Here is an 18,964-nt window from a genome sequence, read left to right on the forward strand (position 1 = left end):
TGTTGAGGCAGCATTGGTCTGATCAACACGTGTGAACCCCTGAGGTGCCTCCGCTGTCGATGTAACACAGTTAACAAACATTACATCTCCTTCTGGGGAGGCCATTGCTTCTTGTTCGCTGGCTGGTTTTGTTAGAGTAATTATTTTTGACAGAAGTTTTAGTATGGATGTTCATATTTGGAGTTGTTCATGTCCACAATTATCTAGGGGCAGTGGTGGCCTAAAGGTAAGAGAAGCAAGCTTGTGACCAGGAGATCACTGGGTTAGGCAGATGGGCAGGGTAAATCAGGGTGGGGAAAGTGAAAAAGCGGCTCTTGCCCCTCCCTCATTACCACCAGTGAGGTGCCTTTGAGCAAAGCCCTTTACCCAGCCGCTCACAGCTTCCAGGTTAATGTATATGAAAGTTGAAAGTCACGGGACAAAAATCTCTGTTAATGACTGGCCACAGCCTGCAAGATGGATTGGTATATCTGGCTTTTTTTTAGGTCGGTATAAATAATAAAGTAAATCCTCCCTCCCCAGAGGTGGGTAAGCACCATATACCTGTGTATACGCACCACTGCACCTCTGCCCTGACTGTATCTGTTTTAAAAATATTGCTTATAAATATTATCTTATATTCTATAAATGTATTTTACAAGTTTTTGTTATAGGTAGATAATGGTGGAAGTTTGAAACAAAGATACCCAAAGATTATTTTTTAATCATGTAAACTAAAAAAAGGATATTGTAAATATGTTTCACGTAAGAGCTTCACTTCACCTTTATTTTTTTATTTTTTGACTCCTACTTAATGTGTGTGTTGTGTTTGTAACCTTGCAGATGAAGTCAAGACTTTTTTAGGTGTCAAAACAGTTGCAGACATGAATTATGCAAAAGGTGGGGGAGGTAGACCTAGAGGTGAGAAAACTTTTAGCTAAAAACTGGTGTTTTGAATCTGCTGGGGGAAAGTGGGTGGGCAGTGAATGAGTAACACTTTTCTCCCTCAGCATCCACTGTGAAGGTGCCCTTCAACATCCATCTGCAACAGTAAAGTTGACTGAATGGACTGCATGTAGAACTGTATCAGCGTGACACTGAACACGCTGGTCTCCATATCCTGACTACTGCTGTCAGATGTATCTGTGTCCGATCATTAGGTCAATAAAATCTCACTCTCACACTTTTGACATCTTTTGGAGGGGGAGATTCTCACTAATGGTCGAAACGCTGGCAGACTCTCTGCCCTTAAAAAAGCACTCAAAGTCTGTAAAACAGCACCTGACCTTTTAGCTTTCATGGACTCGCCCTACAGGTACACACTGTACTTACTTGTGTGTTGTGGTAGAGCAAAGCAGTGCTCATCTGTTTTACATTTTGTCGAGATGTCTGTTTACTGTGCAGCAGAGAGCTATGTCTAATGTCAAGGTTCATTAATTTGCCCTTTCAAAAGTAGACATAATCTGTGCTGTTTATACTTTATTTAGCAGAGCTGTCCTTACCTTACCTCGAAGTAGTTAAAAAAAATACAATGCTAAATGCTAAAGTGCACTGTTCCAAAATAACAGCTTGAAATAGCAGCAGTTATTATTTAAATTGAGACTTTCATAAGAGTAAGCGAAGTTACACTTCATGGGAAAACTCATTAACAAGAGAAAATTGAGAAAATAGTCTAATAATCTTTAAATTATACCTTCTCATCCAGATTGTCCCGCTGTCTTTGTCTCTGCAACAGAAACCCTTTTGAGCTTTGTGGATGACATCTTGTCCGGGGCCAGGTCTCCATGTGTGATGTTAGGGGACATCCCCAACCTCCTGTCCTCCTCCATCAGCATGATCATTCGCTGCCTGGAGCCCGACACCACATACATGTAAGTTACTCTTTTTTTTCTCATGAGCATTAAAGCACATTTAAACCACTTACCAGATCTCAGTCCAAATTAGTTCTAATAGAAGCCTCTGCACTGTCAGATGTGTTTAGATTGAAGGTAAAGCAAATGTTTGCTTTGCTCTATTTGCACAGATTTAACTAGTGGACTGTTGGTGCATTTCAATTCAATTCAACTTTATTGTCATTTTGCCAATTCTCAGGTATTATGTAAACTGTTCTACATTTCTATACTATGCAGGTTTTTTGTAGGCACCTATGTATTGTTTTTACAATGAAAAAGTGACAAAATGAATGCTCAAAAACTTTAGAATTTATACTAAAAACACTTGATTTCTGAGCGTGCTACTGATTTAGACTGTTATCCCAAAATGCATTGTACACAGGAAATGGAGGAGTTACTCACAGCTGGAAAATATTAGGGGTAATTGTAACTGTGGTGAGACAGCTCCAGAAAGACCATAAAGAACAAATCATCTTCAGAAAAACATTTTGTTTTCTCTTTGTGAAGTTTAATTGGCAGTGTCATTTTAAAGTCACAGTTTGATTGACATTTCCTTTCAGAATAAGCTGTAAAGTATACTAACTGCAAAAACAGTCCACTATAAAGATGAGTGGTGTAAGATAAGATGTTCCTTTATTGATCCCTGTAGGAGAAATTCAAATCAGACACAGCAGCATAGGGGAATGTAGTGCAAAAAGTACAGAAGTGTAAAACTACAATAAAGAATCACAAAATAAGAATATTATAAAATATAATAGAAAAAATGAAAACTATATAAACTATATGCAATATGCAGTAAAATTGTGCATCCTATGCAAAAGCAGCATATGACTAAAAAACTAAACTGTACATGTGCAATTTAAAGATAAAAGTTTGTGCTCTATAAAGAATTAGTATGTGGTATGTAATTGAGTCAAAGCAAAAGTTTATTCCCACAAACAGGATCTGCTGACAGACACTGACACGACATGACAACATACAAACTTATTTGTGTGCATTAGTAATGCGTTTAGCCTAGCTAAAGTTAGCACAACGTAAGCAGTGGGAAATGCAGTAGCTAGCCTAGCTCCACCCTAACCCTAACCCTAACCCATCAACATGTGTAGACATAGAAACAGAGACTTTGTACAAGTAGTTGGCTAACTGGAAGAGTGGTTTTGCATTGTGCAAATTCGACAGCTGGAATTTTTTGATTTACTTATATTCTAAACTTTGATAGTACATGACTTTTCCAGCTTTGTTTAAGCTAGCTATCATAAAAACGAACACACTGTGCTAAGCTAGGCAACACACCTCACTTAGCTATCTCTATCCCAAAATCAAGTACTGTAAGATAAAAGAAATGATTGTGATTATAGCTCATATCTTTCAAACTATTCTGATAGCATAAGCAGTGTGCATCTTATAAGTATACCTTGGTGCCATAAGAAACACATACAGGCTGGTTTTTATCAATATACGGAACCATAGTTTTTCTGAGTAAATAAATATTCGGCCTAAGTGATTGTGCATTATTTACATGTGATAAGCCAAACTAGTTCATGACCACAGTATCTTTCCACATGTATTTATAGTCCTCAGGGAAAGAGTGAGTTTATTTCCAAGTGAAGTCCTCACATACTTGACTAACCACTGACTAAATGTGTTGGGCGTGACACTTTGACTGACCAAAGTAATAGGGGTTATTTCAGTGTTAGGCATTAAGGGATACAGCTAAGGTAAGCTTTTTGAATTGGGATCATTTTTAGTCCCCACAAAGATATTAGATGAAATTCTAAGAAAATACCACAATAGTTCTTTCTGTTTCTGTGTGCCTGAGTGAAGCTGAACAATGTGATGCAGTAACCAAGATGTAGCACACACACACACACACACACACACACACACACACACACACACACACACACCGGATGCTCCGATGTTCTCATACACATGCTGACACTTATCCAGCAAGACACACACACTTTGTAGACAGGAAAAGAAACGGAGTAAGGTGGAGAGGCAGAGTTTGGGGTAGAGGAAGAAAAAGAGGAAAAAGATTAAGAGGGAGGTACAGCGGAGAGTAGAGCATGAGGAAAACAAAAGCAAAGAAAAAAGGGCAAGAGGCCCGAGGACAGAGCCTCTTCAAACTCTTTTGATGTATGTGGGCTGAGCTACACATGCCCTTTTAATCCCATCATCAGCGGGGCTCCTGCTCTCTCCAGCCTGCCTGGCAGCTCATTCATCTCTCTGAGCCGAGGCCTCATCTCTGGTTCAGGGCACCGCACACTCTTTATATTTCCCATACAGGCAGAACCTTGCAAAGCTCGAGATTGGTGCCCTGTAGGGGGGAAATGTATTGTGTGGGGAGATGTATGTGCATGCTCGGTTGTAAGCATGACACAGAAAATACTCTCTCCAGCTGCAAGTTAAGTCTTTGAAGACCACGTTGGAAAGGTTGGAATGTTTTAAAGCCTGTCGCTCAAAATGCATCAGGTCTCTTTTCAGTGCAGTGTGCATATCTGTAGTCTGCTAATCTTTTTATCTGTAGCTGCAATTTGAATAAAACTCTACGTATGTCTCTAGGCTGATGATATATTTCTTCAGTTCTCTACCCTCTGCTGCTGTTTGTGTGGATGCTGCAGGTGGATGCAGTCTGTGTTTTGCTCACTAGGTGGAGATATTCATTCAGTGAAATTATTATTATTTTTTTTTTTCAATTATTGTCAGTCTGGCTATAGTGAAAGTCCTGTATTGATAATGCAGGCTCTCACCTCCAACAAGGGGAGTCTTTTAATTAAATTAGCAGCTGCATTAAAGATGTTTGCTTATATGATGATTTCACAGCAGATTCATCAGACTCTATTGCAGGAAATCCAAATGGCTGGATTAAAATTTTGGCTAAGAAAATAATTATATCACTCACAATCAGCAGCAGACATTTAACATTTCCACGTGTGTACACGTGTGTTTATGTGTCCAGGTTCCGGCTGTGGGCAGTAGACAACACAGGGCGCCGGTCCAGTCCAAGTGAGGTCACCATCAAAACTCCGTGTCCAACTGTGGATGACGTCAAAGCACAAGGTGAGGAAAGAGACGCTGACTAAAGTCAAAAAGGTGAATCATCTTTGAACACAGGTGGCTCACAGAGATAGGTCTCCAGTTCCAGCACTGTACATAAAATATGCTCAAAGTGATTGTGATACAGAATTTATGTATGGGACATTAAAGGGATATAGTCAGTCAGCTGTAATTTAAAATTTCTAGTAACTAAATATATTATAGGTAGGCTATAGCTTATTCAAAGGACATTTGCTCTTTCCGTTGTTAAAGATCAGTGCATGGAGCAAGTCATAAAGTCACAGACGGATTCGTCTCTGGAGTAGGACTGTTTATGGACACTGTACGCTACAATTCCATGAGGATATTGACTATAAAAATGTGTTATTCCATATCGTCAAAAATGCCTACACTCTTTGCCCCAGCGAGAGATTTATAGCAAAGATGTTATTGCGGATCCTGCTGATTTGAATCAGCCATTGCGAAAATGCTCCAGCAGGTGAAGTGTGATACTACTGGCTTATGCTGTTGATTTTAATGCCTGGAAATACATGAATGGTGTGAAATACAATACTTCCACTCTGCGAATCTGTTTTCAACAGATTTTATTGGCATTATTAACCAGGACAGGAGGATAAGTTCCTAATCTAACGAGCCACGAAAAACCTATTTCCTGTTTGAAGAAAATATTCAACCACTTTGGCTTTAGAGGGCGTTAATGATTTATTAATTTTAAAATGTTACTGATATCAAGATATGCACATAAAATGGCATCTGTATTATTCATCTAAAATGCAAAGTCGGGCTTTCTCTAGTTCCAGCTTCTCAAATGTAAGGTTTTATGTGATTGTTAACTGAATAGCTTTCATTTTTGGACTGTTGGACAGACTCAGTAAGACATTTGAAGATGTCACCTTGTCAATTTTATAGACCAAATGATTAATAGATTCATCTAGAAAATAATGTAGATGGGGCGGGGTGCTGTCAAGCGATGAGTGGCTAGGACATTTTTTTCTAGTTATGTTAAAGTTAAAGTATAATTTAAGAAGTTGACCAAGGGATGTGATCACTTGAATGACAAAGCAGGCCAAATTGAAGCCTCAGGCCCAACCGTTCCACTCAGAGCTGACTCGTCAAGTAACAAAATTGAGGCTGAGATCTCAGCAGTTACCACTACATGCAGAGGGGAGATAGCAACACTTAAAGGGACATTGTGTAGGAATTTCTCCCATCTAGCGGTGAAATTGTATTTTGCATTCAAACAAACAGTGCTCTCTAGTGAAGTCTTTCTCCTTCATTAGCTCTTTCCACCTGGGAAAAGCTACCCCGATGTTTACCCTCGTTTTTTGCATTCGCCGGTCACGTTGCCTTTTTAATTCCCTTTGTCGCTTTTTTTGGCGACGAGGATTCCTTCTCCTGTCGCTCGGCATAAGTATGATCCTCCATTATTAACTAAGGTGCAGTGCAGACTTTCAGATGTGCCGGGGCAGTGACAAGCGCCTCTCACTGACCTCCTTCTCTGTTATAGCTGGTTTCAGTCACGTGACGCTGGCTCTGAACGAAAACGCGTTGTGGATTAGCTAGACAGTTAGGCTAGTGCTTTATGTCCCTCTCGGCGATTATAGTTTTTCAAAATGGCGGAACGACATGGAAGCCTCCATGGACTTGTCCGTCCAATGTATATACAGATAGAAATTCTTTGCTTACGAGGATAAGTCAGATCATTGGCAGAGGTCATTTTACACCAATGAGGACACATTTATGAATGAAGCTAATTAGCTTTTAGCTAATAAAATACTTAAAACACTACACAATGTCCCTTAAAGCCGAAAACAACAATAACAGCGCCTAAAATTCCAGAACGACACGCAAAACCAAACTCTGCAGGAGCTATCAGACTTGGCTAGCAGCTCTTCAGATACACCGCTGAAGTTGGAAAAAGTGAAGAAAATAATTGGCAGACGAATCGATAATGAAATCCAGAGAAAAGCTCAGTCACCAACTTTAGATCTTTCTGTCTTCCCATGAGGATCGTTTGGTATCCAGTAGTACCCATTATGACTGGCTACTGTAGGAAAAACACACACAAAATAAACTCTGTATACTGTATGTGAAGTGGTCTAGTGTTGCCTAAAGTTGTTGACCCATAATTGTGTTTTCCATTCCAGAAATAGCTGATAAGATCTATAACCTGTTCAATGGTTACACCAGTGGGAAGGAGCAGCAGACGGCCTACAACACTCTGATGGACCTGGGCGCTCCCACGCTCCACCGTGTCCTCTACCACTACAACCAGCGCTACGAGAGCTTTGGAGAATTCACCTGGAGGTGTGAGGATGAGCTAGGACCCAGGTACAGTTATCTTATAACCCGTTTTTTTATGGCCAGATTTTTCCAGTTTTTAACGCCTTAGAAATAAAATGTGCATCTCTGAGTTTATAAAGCAAGGCAAACAACAAAAGATGTCTAATTTTTAGGAGATGAAAATTGATTATTTGCACCTTTTGCTTCAATACTGCAGTAGATATGGATGGAAAATGACAAACTGTGAGACTGTCAAACGTTTGGAATTCAGTTTGTACTTCTGAAGTGCCCACGTCTCTGACATGTAACCTCAGATCAGCAATATGCATTCCTTCCAGCAAATTGATCATCAACTTTAACTTGATGGCCAATTTATCAGAAGGACCCAACAATATACAAGTCAACGAGTCAGGCTTTTACAGAATACCAAAAGACTGAGCCATTCTAATGTGTGTGTTGACTGCAATCAGTCCCCGAAAACTGCAGTGCAATGTGTGTGAGTGTGCCTGCTCCATTCATGAGTTGCCCTCCCACCAAGAAAATGCAATCTGTCGTTCTGAACTTGTACAATTGAAACTGACGTCTTCAAACAATAACAGTTCAGCCTGGCTGCAAGATTGAAGAAAAGTGGCAACTAGACAAGAGTCTGCAATGGTTCGGTGTGAACACCACTTTAAAATGCAACTTGAGCAGAAGGTCCTTTCACCAGCAATTTCAAATATGTTGGAAAACCCAGACTCTGATTTAGCAATCCATAAAAATTAAACATATGGTGGATTTGGTCGGGACTAAAATTACAGATATGCTCCATTAGTGATTACTTTACCCCTCACTGCTCATGTGAAACTCTTCCCATCCTAACAGTGAGTCACAGACCTCACTCACAATCCCGAGTACTAGTAGAAGACTTGTGACATACCATGAAGTGTGCTCATTAAATCAGAATACTCAAAATACTTCAACAATAATGCATTGTATAATAATGTGTATTAATCCGCTGCTGAAAATAGTCCCCAACATATACAAATATACACATCTGAGCAATGTTTGCAGCTGTTATAGAAACAATATTTTGAGTTTTTGAAAATGAAAGTATATATTCTAGGGGTGTAAGAAAATGTCGATAAGTTTCACAATATTTAGTTTTTTGATATTTCACTGTTCTGGTTGCATAAAAAAGCAGTTTCACACGAAAAGTAACAGGAACTGTTGTGTCAATAATAAAAGAAGAAAGTTGAGAGAAAAGTTTAAACACTGACTCTTTTCTCAACTCCACAACCGGCCAATCACAGCGTGTGATTGTGGGTGTAAATATTGGATCGTCAGTTTCGGAAAGTTACAGAAATGATCGGGCACAGAACCCCCTAATCCAACGATGGAAATGTGTCTTCTGGTGTTTTATTTGATGCTTTGATATCCATAAGAAGATAAACTTGTGGTTTTAAGCACCAAAAGCCATCTCAATAGATTTTTACAGCTCCTCTCTCACACTTCTCTCTGGAGCTCTAGCAAGAACAATTAGGCTAGTGGGAATTCAATTCAATTCAATTTTATTTGTAAAGAGCCAATTCATAGCAGAAGTTATCTCAGGAGACTTTTCAAATAGAGCAGGTCTAGACCGAACTCTTTATAACATTATTTACAGAGACCCAACAGTACCACCATGAGCAAGACCTTGGCGACAAGGGCAAGGAAAAACTGCCTGTTAAAAGGCAGAAACCTAGGACAGATTCTTCGGCTCTAGGTGGGTGGTCGTCTGCCTCGACCAGTTGGGGTGAGGGTGAGAGAGAGAGAGAGAGAGCGAGAGACAGAGAGAGAGACAGACAGACAGAGGTGCACAGCAACAACAGTAGCAACAACTACACTAATAGTTGTGACTGATGATGATGATGAACATGAAGAAGACGGCGGCGACGACAACAACGATGGGGGACAACGAGCAGCAACCACAGCAACAACAGTAACCGCAGTAATAATAATAATAATAATATTAGTGATATTAGCAATGGCAGTCAAGCAGGACCATGGCAGGAGGCTCCACCAGGATCCATGAGAACCTGCAAGATGAAAAAGCACAAGAACTCCGGGGAAGAAGTGAAGTTAGTAACATGCATTAATGGGACATGAATGAGTGCAGAAAGAGAGAGGAAGAGAGGAGCTCAGTGCACCATGGGAAATCCCCCGATAGTCTTGGCCTATAGCAGCATAACTAAGGGATGGATCAGGACTCACCTGATCCCTACCATAGAAAAAGTTAAAGGTTTAGGGGGGGGGGGAAAAAAAAAAAAAAAAAAAATAATAAGGAAAAAAAAAAAAAAAAAAAAAAAAAAAAAAAAAAAAAAAAAAATGTACACCATGAAAATCAAATGGCCATCAATTTGTAATCTAAGGACTACAAAATACACATCAATATGGTTGAAATGGTATTTATTGAAAATAAATAAAGAGAGAGAGAGAGAGAGCTAGAGAGCAACAATGTAAAATAATATAATAAAAAAAAAAAAAAAAAAAAAAGCCTACTATTTGAATGATGGAGAGTGGGTGATCTGCACAACAAACTTTGTGTGGGTCTGACGGGCCAAGCCCAAGGTAGGGAATCTCGAATGTTTCCACTAACACTAGCCATCATGATGCTAACTGCTCTTTCACTACAGCATTCATAGATCCACAATTTCTCAATGAGGGAGAAAGAGTATAAGTAGATACGATTGATTTTACTTTTTATATGGGGAAACCATGTTAAAGGAAATGTGAATCAGAGTATTTTTACATACTTTAAAACGTGTGGAGTGGATCTTTAAGTTTGCAGGCCTGGGCAGGAATGCTCACCCCGATGTATCCCCTTGTGCTTTTCCAGCACAGTGCCACTAAAACAACCTGTGAAACTATGCTAAAAATGATTCATTCTTCCTAAAACCCAAACACTCTAAACAAAACCAAAACAAAGGTAATTCTATCCAGCCCAAGTGTTTCCTTCGCACAATTTTCAAAGCGAGCTGTAATTTGTTCCAAATCACCTTTCCCCACCCCCCAGCACAATTACAAACACATTCTACGGTGGCTCACACAGCCAAATCTCCATGGTATCAGCCCATTCGAAGCTCGGTGGTGTCCCACTCTTGTTTTGATTCTCAGAGGTGGGCAGATGTTCCGCTCCCAGCTTCCAAAGTGCCGTCTTTGATTCTAGGCGGTTGTTTGTGTGAATTAGAGTTACGGGGGAAATTCATTCAAACCGACCGGGAAGCCGAGTGAGCTTAACCTCTGTGACATCACCGGGGCCATTTAGTAACGCACAACCAGGGAGGGCCCCAAATTTTCCCCTTAACTACGGATAAGTACCCATAATGTAAAATTGTAGCTTAATGTTTTATAAACAGAGCCATGTGTCCGACATAAAATATACTTCTAAATGGCAGTCTGTGGTACATGCTTTCACTTTGGCAGGTGAAACTGATTAGCTAAGGCTCCCTTAATTCTCTCTGTTTCTCTCTCTGTCTGTGGGTTCCCCCGCCCTTAATGAAAGGTTGTTTTTAATAGGGACCATGCTGGAAAGAGTTGATGTAATTGAGGGAGTTGCTTCTGAAGTGTTCCATTAAAATACACTTAGATTAACAGCCCCCCAATTTAGTTAAAGGGAGGGGTGATTAATGTTAATAAAGGCACCTCAGAGCTGGAAAAGCAGAAGAGAAGTGCATTCAAGGTGAGGCCTGGCAACAGGGGAAGGAAGTATAAACATGTTTTGTTTAGCCAAGTCATCAAATGAACATTAGACTTTCCTATGTCTCTGGTTTTGGTGTGAGGAAAGACTCTATACTGGACCTGAGGCAGAGCTCTATGCGGTCTATTGTTACAAAGCGAGCGGGCAGGCAGCTCCACTGCTGTGTGTCTAACTGTGCTGACAACTTCCCCCTCGGCGTCAAACACTTTGTTTCTGTGACGTTATTCAACCGTTGGGAAAAACAAATGCAGCAGATAAACGGTTGCAACGGCGCCAGGACAAAAATACGATTGAAATCATTTTAAGCAAAACAAAATAGGGGACCGACTTTTCAGGCATCCAGTATTGATATTGGCCTCGTTCTCCAAAAGCACCTAAGATCATTTTGATCATTGTCATTCGGATGAACAAAGGTCGACTCTAACAGTGGGGTCTGTGCTCATTGTATCTGTGTCTTAGTATGAATAAACACTGGGTCATATTAGGGTAAAGATTATATCCTTAAACATTTTTCTAAGCCAATGGTTTGTTGGTATAAAGTATCACAACGTAGTTGGTCTGGTAAACACCGGGGATGTGTGGAGATGTGGAGATGTGGAGAGTTTATTGAATCTACCAATTCATTAGGGCTCCAAGCATTGAGCGCTGACACCTTTTTCTGATTGCTGTTGTTAGACATCTTCATCTTGGTCTTCTTCAGAAACTATAAAACATAAAACCCCGGATAGATGTGGATCCACACCCATTCTAGCCAGTATTAAATAGTAAATCTGCAATTTCCCAGCTTGGGATCAATAAAGTATATCTATCTATCTATCTATCTATATTACCTAGGTACCAGGATATACACTGTGTTTACATGAGGACGTTCTATTGGCAATGTGCTACGACCCACTTGGCATCGTAGCACATCAAAGTAAGCTAGATTGATATTAAAATATCATGAATAAATATGATCATAAATAAATGTCATCAATAAATTAGGTCTCTACTGGACCGTGTTGTAGTTAATAAAAAGATGATGCTGTGTGGCACAAAAACTGCAGTTTTTTCCATGAGTGAGTATAAATCTGTGACATTTTATGATTTACACTACCTGAGGGGCATGTGTAAATATTTAGGAGTTACTTACCTCTGTGGTGCAACCACTTTTATTTTAGTGCAATGCATAAATCACAATTTGGTCATAATTTACGATACAAATGGGCTAAGTTTGAACTTAACACACAGCTTGAGCAACAGGCTGCTGGTATTTATTAGCTGATGTTTCCTGACACCTCTACCTGCTCCTGACAATAGTTTTAAAGTAATAGCTTGAAACAACAAACATCTCATGTCCTTTTATTTTACTGTTATTCATTCTAATGTTCGCACATTGCAGCAAATCTCGGCGTATCACCACCTTTAGATCAGCGGTACAGTATGACACCATTGGTAGGACTGTGGATCACGGCACCCACATGCAAACGTGTGCACGTGCATCCTTTTGTGTGTGCACAGCTCCATAGTGCAACTAGAGGTTGAACACTCAACAGGGAACCTTTAAGTCCATCAACAACAGCAATATCTGCCCAGAGACTAGACAGCCCCTCTTTAAGTAGCTTTTGTTTGTGGTTTGATCTTAAATCACCATTTCTTTGGCCTCTTGAGAGGGAATATACCTCTCCCACCCAAACAACATCTGTGGTACCGCCGACTGTAAACAAGAGAGCAGACAGTCTCCCCTCTAACACACACACACATACTTACTGTACATGTACAGACCACAGAGACACAGTTTCATCTTTCCAAATCAGCTCAATGTTTTATGGAGAGAATTCCCCAGTTTCTCTGTCACAAACAATGAGGACTGAATAAACTAGATTTTCATTAGCTAGTCAAAATACAGATAACAAGAGCTCTACTCAGGCTCTGACTCAATGTAAACTCACAGCAGCCAAGTAAGCAGAATCTGGAACCAAATGAATGGACAAATGTGGCTTTATCTTTCTTGTGGCAGCCGATATTCAGATCTGCTGTTTTTAGAAACATATCGAATCTCACTGAGGAGACCGTTTGGCATCCCGCGGAGGACATTTTTGTTGCCTTTTTCATGCAACATCGCGTGACGTCTTAACTCGAACCATAAACTCACCGAAAGTCTGTCTCTCCAAAGCCTGACACTTCTCCTCCCGAGGGCCAGATCTTGTCATCGCCAGGGGAGTACCCATCATTTAAGGCATGTTGCTTGGCTGTTGACTTATAAATGCTGGATGTTTTGGCTGGGCTGAAAGAAAATCCTCCATCCTGGCCTGGTTTCAGTCCCGACCATGTCCTTGGTTGGACTCTGTGCCCTTTGATGAACTGAAAAATATTTGATTTTTTCCTATTTTCTTTGTTTTTACATGACAGTCTCTCTAATCAGAAGAGTGCTTGCGATAATAAGTATTGTTATGGTTGGAATTTCTCTCAGGAAATCATAATCATAATCACAGCAGACTGTTTACTTTGCTCTCCGCCTTTTTATAGTTGAGAGAAGGACAAAAATACACACAGTTAAAGTAGAAGTGCCTTTCAGCTGCTTGTCCAGCAGTGATTTATTGGTTTCTGTGATACTGAACAGAAACATATAAATATTTACGCACTCTGATATAAATTTCCAGGAAAAATATCCCATTATCAATATCAGTATAAATGGTTACGAGTTAAATTAAAAATACCTCAACTGCCCTCACTAGGAGCGATCCAAGGTACTGCTTTGTCTGGTTCCAGTCAAGTGTAATATACGGTAGTTTCGGAATTGACAATCTATTTTTAGCAATTAGTGACGGTACTTTAATTATGCAATTTATCAAATTAGAAAAGAATACTGATTGTTTTTTTTAGAAACTATTTATAAAAAGATACTTTTAGTGCAGATCGGAGGGGATGGAGAGAAGTCTTTTACATCTGGGGCACGTACATTTGCTCTCTGCTCCCTATATAATGTATATCTATATAGATATATATGTTTATAGCTTGCATATATACATATATTTCTTCACACAGTAGATATATGTATATAAACATCTATATAACACACATAGTTCAATATAAGGGAACAGCTACATTAATAGCATCTTTCTAGTGTTGTGCATTTTACATGTAGGATATTCAGTGTCCTAGAAGTAACCTTTATATACAACTAAGTAGCAAACACAAGTGCATTTTTAAAAGAAACACAATGCCACCTGGATTATGTTTTTTATCATCATAAACTGATTATTATAATCTATTTAATTATTTTAAATATTAATTCCTGGAAAATGTTCACATTGAACACATCTGCAAAACATTTATTAATAACACATTTGATTTATTTTGCTTGGGATGGGTGAGTACACCATTATCTGTATCCATATCTGTTGAACCAACTAAATGATCTGTATTCGTATCCTCAGAATGGACGGGGATTCAATTAATTCCAATTCCAATTAAGCCTGGAATTGATATAGGTTGGTTTGAAAAATAAATTTTTAAAGCAATGTTTTTTATAAGACATCGATTAACAGAAGAGGTTTTCTTAATAGAAGTTGCTATCCAGGTATACAAGTCCAGAAATTTTCCCTTTTTACTTATTGTACAAAAGTACATTATCTGTACCGAATACTCGTTTCAGCCGAGTACTTGGCTCAACCCTATATTCTTCCTAGAAAACTTGCAAATAGCAAATAGTTCAATTGTAGTTCAATGTTAATAAAGTCAACAGTAACACCAGACGTGTTTTCTACATAAAACCAAAACCACAATCTTTCCTTAAAGTTGGGCAGACACTGTACATTCGCAGCCACCGTAGTTTGTCCTTCGTGCTAGGAAGGGAAGCGGTATTCGGTTGGTTGCAATCTTTAACTTCATCACTGGATACCAGTAAATCCTACACACTGGTACTTTAAGCAACAGTTTTTTTTTTAAGTAAATAAGAGTGTTTTTGTTATATATCAAATGTTGACACTTTAAACAGTGTGTGCTTATGTACCTTCCCATGCAAATGTGTGCCTTCAAGTATAAGCACGTCTAACATATGCATCACATATGAACATGCACATGCATCCACATGCCTACTTGCATGTGGACAGTCAAAACCACACAGAAGTTTGGGGTGAGAGTTTTATTGAGGAGCACTCACGTTGTATCTTGGAGACCATTTTCCACTCCTATACATGCACAAGGATTTATGGTGACAACCGTTGCTATTTGGAACCTGTGAAACGTTCCTTTGCTTTTCTAAAAAATGAAACCATAACAAACCACATTTTTTTCCCTTTATTTAAAGCAAATAAATATCCCGATTTCCTCAGACCACTGAAATCTGTGGCAAAATATTGGGAACATAAAGAGGTTTCAGAAAAATGATATGAATGACAGTATGGCAGCACAGTACCACTACCAACACAAGAGTTCTTGTCTGCAGACAGGCTAACATCATTAAAATTATTATTTCTTTCACTGCACTTTCCAGAGCAGAAAACATAACTGAGGCTGTAGATATTGCTGTTATGGCTCTCTCCATATGCATTTGCAATAGGGATGTTGTCCTGCTGAGCATCCACATGTACATATAACATTCAAAATACACTCCAATTCCAAAATACACTCCAATTCCAAAATCCATTCAATAACATATGCAAAGTACTTCTTAGCCAGGCAGCTGCGAAGAGGATGTTGCTTCTCGTGTGTCTCTATATGTAAAATGGTTTGCAAATTAGAGAGGAATGCCAAAAATAACACAGAAAGATGTTTGACTAAAAGATTTTGCCTATTTGAAGGGAATTGTGGCCTATTGTGGCACACAGAATACATTCATTTTCCAGAAATAACATTGACACATACCAGGAAATAGGGTGATGTGCTATATGTTTAGAGATGAAATACTATAGAAGCCGCAGGCCACACAGTGTCTGTGTTATTACAATGTGTTGGTCAGTGCCAACTTTAAGTTCAAAACGCCAAAGAATTGCAGCTTATCAACAAAATCAAAAAAAGACTTGTAAAGGATGTGTATAGGATATCAGACTGGAGAGAGACTGGAACACAGAAGTTACAAGTAAAACAAACATATGTTCTTACTTACTGCTAATAGTTGCTTTAATCCAGGACCACGGTCGGGATCCAGAGCAAACTGCAAATCAACCCACACTGGACCGTGTGCAACTTATTACATAATGTAGTGATATATTTTCTTGTGTTTGAGCAATGCATGTATAGTTGAACTTGCCAACTTACTTATTAGTGTGTGCGTGTCCAGTATGTGACACACACTACAGACTGCGAGATGCCTGTGTGTGTACGTGTGGTCAGTTTCTGTGTGGTGATATTCTCACTCCCAACTTGTCAAATACGGCAGCTCGGCCGGTGGCCGTACACTTCAAGCTATCCTGCTGTATGTACTCCTCAAGCGTCATTTCTGGACACACTCGTCAAGCGTAATATAATGACGTGCGGTCGGTCAGGTGACGTGGTATAAAGAGTTGGGGTGTATGAATGGGTCAAACAAACGCAGGACTTTCACCGAGGACAGAGCCGTTTGTGTCCTTGTGTGAAACCAAAGTAAACTCATAAAATGTTAAATCTTTCTCAGCAAGCTTTATTTTGAAGGTCTAAGTGGATGTTGCATATTCATTAATGCTAACATGACCATGGAGCCCTGCGTGGGAAATACTGATGCTAGATCAGTACCTACAGCACCATCATTTTGGAGGCTGCCGTATTTGACTATTTGGGAGTGAGTGCAGTCAGTGATGTGCAAATGTTGTCAGTAATGCTTTAGAAAAATATTGTTTCAACTTTCCAAACAGTAAAATTGAAAAGGAAATTGAGACAAAATGAATCAGTCATTCTCCTGCAGTGCAGCTGATTGATTGACTGTTGCATAATGGACAACTAGTGACTTTAGTTTTTTTTGGCACTTTCTGTTGGCATTGATTCAGACCTACAACCTGATCTAAAATGAATATTTCTACCTTAAAACTGAAAGTGTGTAATTTCTGAAAGAAGAGAAAACACATTCTTCATTTTACAAATGAAAAGTTAGCCATAAAACACACCACTAATCTATTCAGCACACTCTGTACAGCCTTACTTGGTCTGGTAGGACCAGTAGCTTATGGTGGCTAATGTTAGCAAACTTTAGGTCTGTATAGCTGTGTACTGTGACAGCCAGTGCATGGTGCTCAGTGGTGTGTACCTGCTTGTGCTAGCTGAGCTTTTTGTTGTTGCTTTTTGAGTTGACATTTATCTACGTCACTGTAGTGGGTGCTGTGGACCAATCACATAAGAGGGCTGATGGAGAAGAAGAAAGCAGGAAAAGCCAAATGTGATGGTTGTTAGTTTGACTTTCAAAGGTCTGGTGTGTAGAATATTTAGCGAGACCAATGGTCAAGTCCAAGACAAGTCTGAGTGCAAATACCAATGAGTCCAAGTCCAAGACAATACAAAAAAACATCTCAAGACCGGAGACCGAGACCAGACACACCACTGATACACGGTATACATACATGTATCTGACATTATCACCATCATGATATTTCTTCATTTCATCAGTCATTGTTCTGCTCATTGTGAGATCACCAGTGAGAATCACGACTTCATGAACTCCATTACTTCCCCTCCCATCATCTCCCTTTCCATTTCACCTTTGATTTCACCATTTTCACCTCTCCATCGTCAATCATCATTATCAGATCAGCATCAGATCTGCCTCATGACTACAGGTGAGTGCCCACAACGATGAGTGGAACATTTCATATTTGTGAATTCACTGTGGTTTGCTTTCACCTGCACATTTTGCATTCTAAATTGAATTAAGTTGATGCACACAGGAGGGAAAGCACACAGCTGCAGGCGGGCTGAAGTAATCTGCTGAAACTGGTCCGAATGTGAAAAGGAAATCTAAAGATTTAGAGCAACGGATAGGTAAAAACATTTGGAGAAAATGCTCTTTGCTCAGTCTATCAGTATGGTCATTAATTCTTTTTAACTGACGCATATTGAATGTGAAGCCTGAATGCTCTGATGTGTCATCAGTATAATGTGCTGTGGCCCTGGTGCGTCCAGCAGACTTGTGGCTTGGCAGAATGGGGACACTGTGCTGTAGAAGTGCTGGTTTGGCTGAACAGTGAGGAGAAAGTGTGTGTGGAATGAATGAAATCTTCCCCTGCTGCCATTTTCTGACTTTAGACTAACACTTGACAGGGTTTTTCACTACAAGGGCCAAATAGGCTGCATCAGGCTTAATGGTTATTTATTGCACTCAGTGTCCCTGTGAGATATATTTATGTGCATCATGTTACTAATGGTGCTGATTTTTCAGCTGGCCTGGTTTGGCCAAAGGACAGGTTCAAGCATTTCATAGTCTCTCCTCTGCCTCTCCACAAGGACCAGCTCTTCACTTGCTATGGCCATTCATTCCTTCATTCATTTTTCCACTGTTTACTTCCATCATACCTACCCGGACCATCAGTAGCCACTGTGTGCTTTGGGTCAAAGTTGGAATGTGTCAGTAACAGTGCACCTTACCCTGTGAGCTCCTTCAGACAGGAAGCAGTGGTAGATGGGTAGGTTTTAGGTTCTGTCATACACTGATGTCATTCTAAAACAACGGCAGAGCCACAGTGTGGCTTATGGAATATAGATGGTGTAGTGTATCTGAAGATTGAGATTCTACCTTCCTTTGGCTGCTTGGCAACAAGTGTTTCCCATAGTTCACTGCATTTCCTGATTGCTGACTGACTGCAAAACAACCAATGTAAAGGGTTGGGCAGTGTTGGAGAGATAGAAATTAGAAGGCTGTAGCAAATTATGCAGTACATCTGCACGACATGATAAACAGATGTTGAAACGGGACATTTTCCTGAAATGTAGCAGTGTTTTTTCTTCGCCTGCTCCTTTTTGATATTTGGATGGCTTCGTATATGATAGAGTGCAAGGAGAGGTGCAGTGGCAGTCCAGTGGTGCAGTGCAATTTGATTTCAAGAACCGTTATGAACTTTGGACATTAACTGAAGAAGAGCTTCAC

General features: G+C 39.7%; 1 protein-coding gene across 8 annotated transcripts in view; it reads left to right on the plus strand.

The window, feature by feature from the left end:
- Positions 1 to 18,964, plus strand: part of astn1 (astrotactin 1) — a 399,395-nt gene that overhangs the window by 375,900 nt on the left and 4,531 nt on the right. For all 8 annotated transcript variants that reach the window (XM_051402015.1, XM_051402098.1, XM_051402178.1 and 5 more), the window contains 3 exons: positions 1,715 to 1,850; positions 4,834 to 4,934; positions 7,079 to 7,262. In XM_051402015.1, the coding sequence (XP_051257975.1) occupies positions 1,715 to 1,850; positions 4,834 to 4,934; positions 7,079 to 7,262 (421 nt within the window). The remainder of the gene's footprint in view (positions 1 to 1,714; positions 1,851 to 4,833; positions 4,935 to 7,078; positions 7,263 to 18,964) is intronic.

Source organism: Dicentrarchus labrax, unplaced genomic scaffold (assembly GCF_905237075.1).
Source record: "Dicentrarchus labrax unplaced genomic scaffold, dlabrax2021, whole genome shotgun sequence".
In the NCBI taxonomy this organism is placed as follows: Eukaryota; Metazoa; Chordata; class Actinopteri; family Moronidae; genus Dicentrarchus; species Dicentrarchus labrax.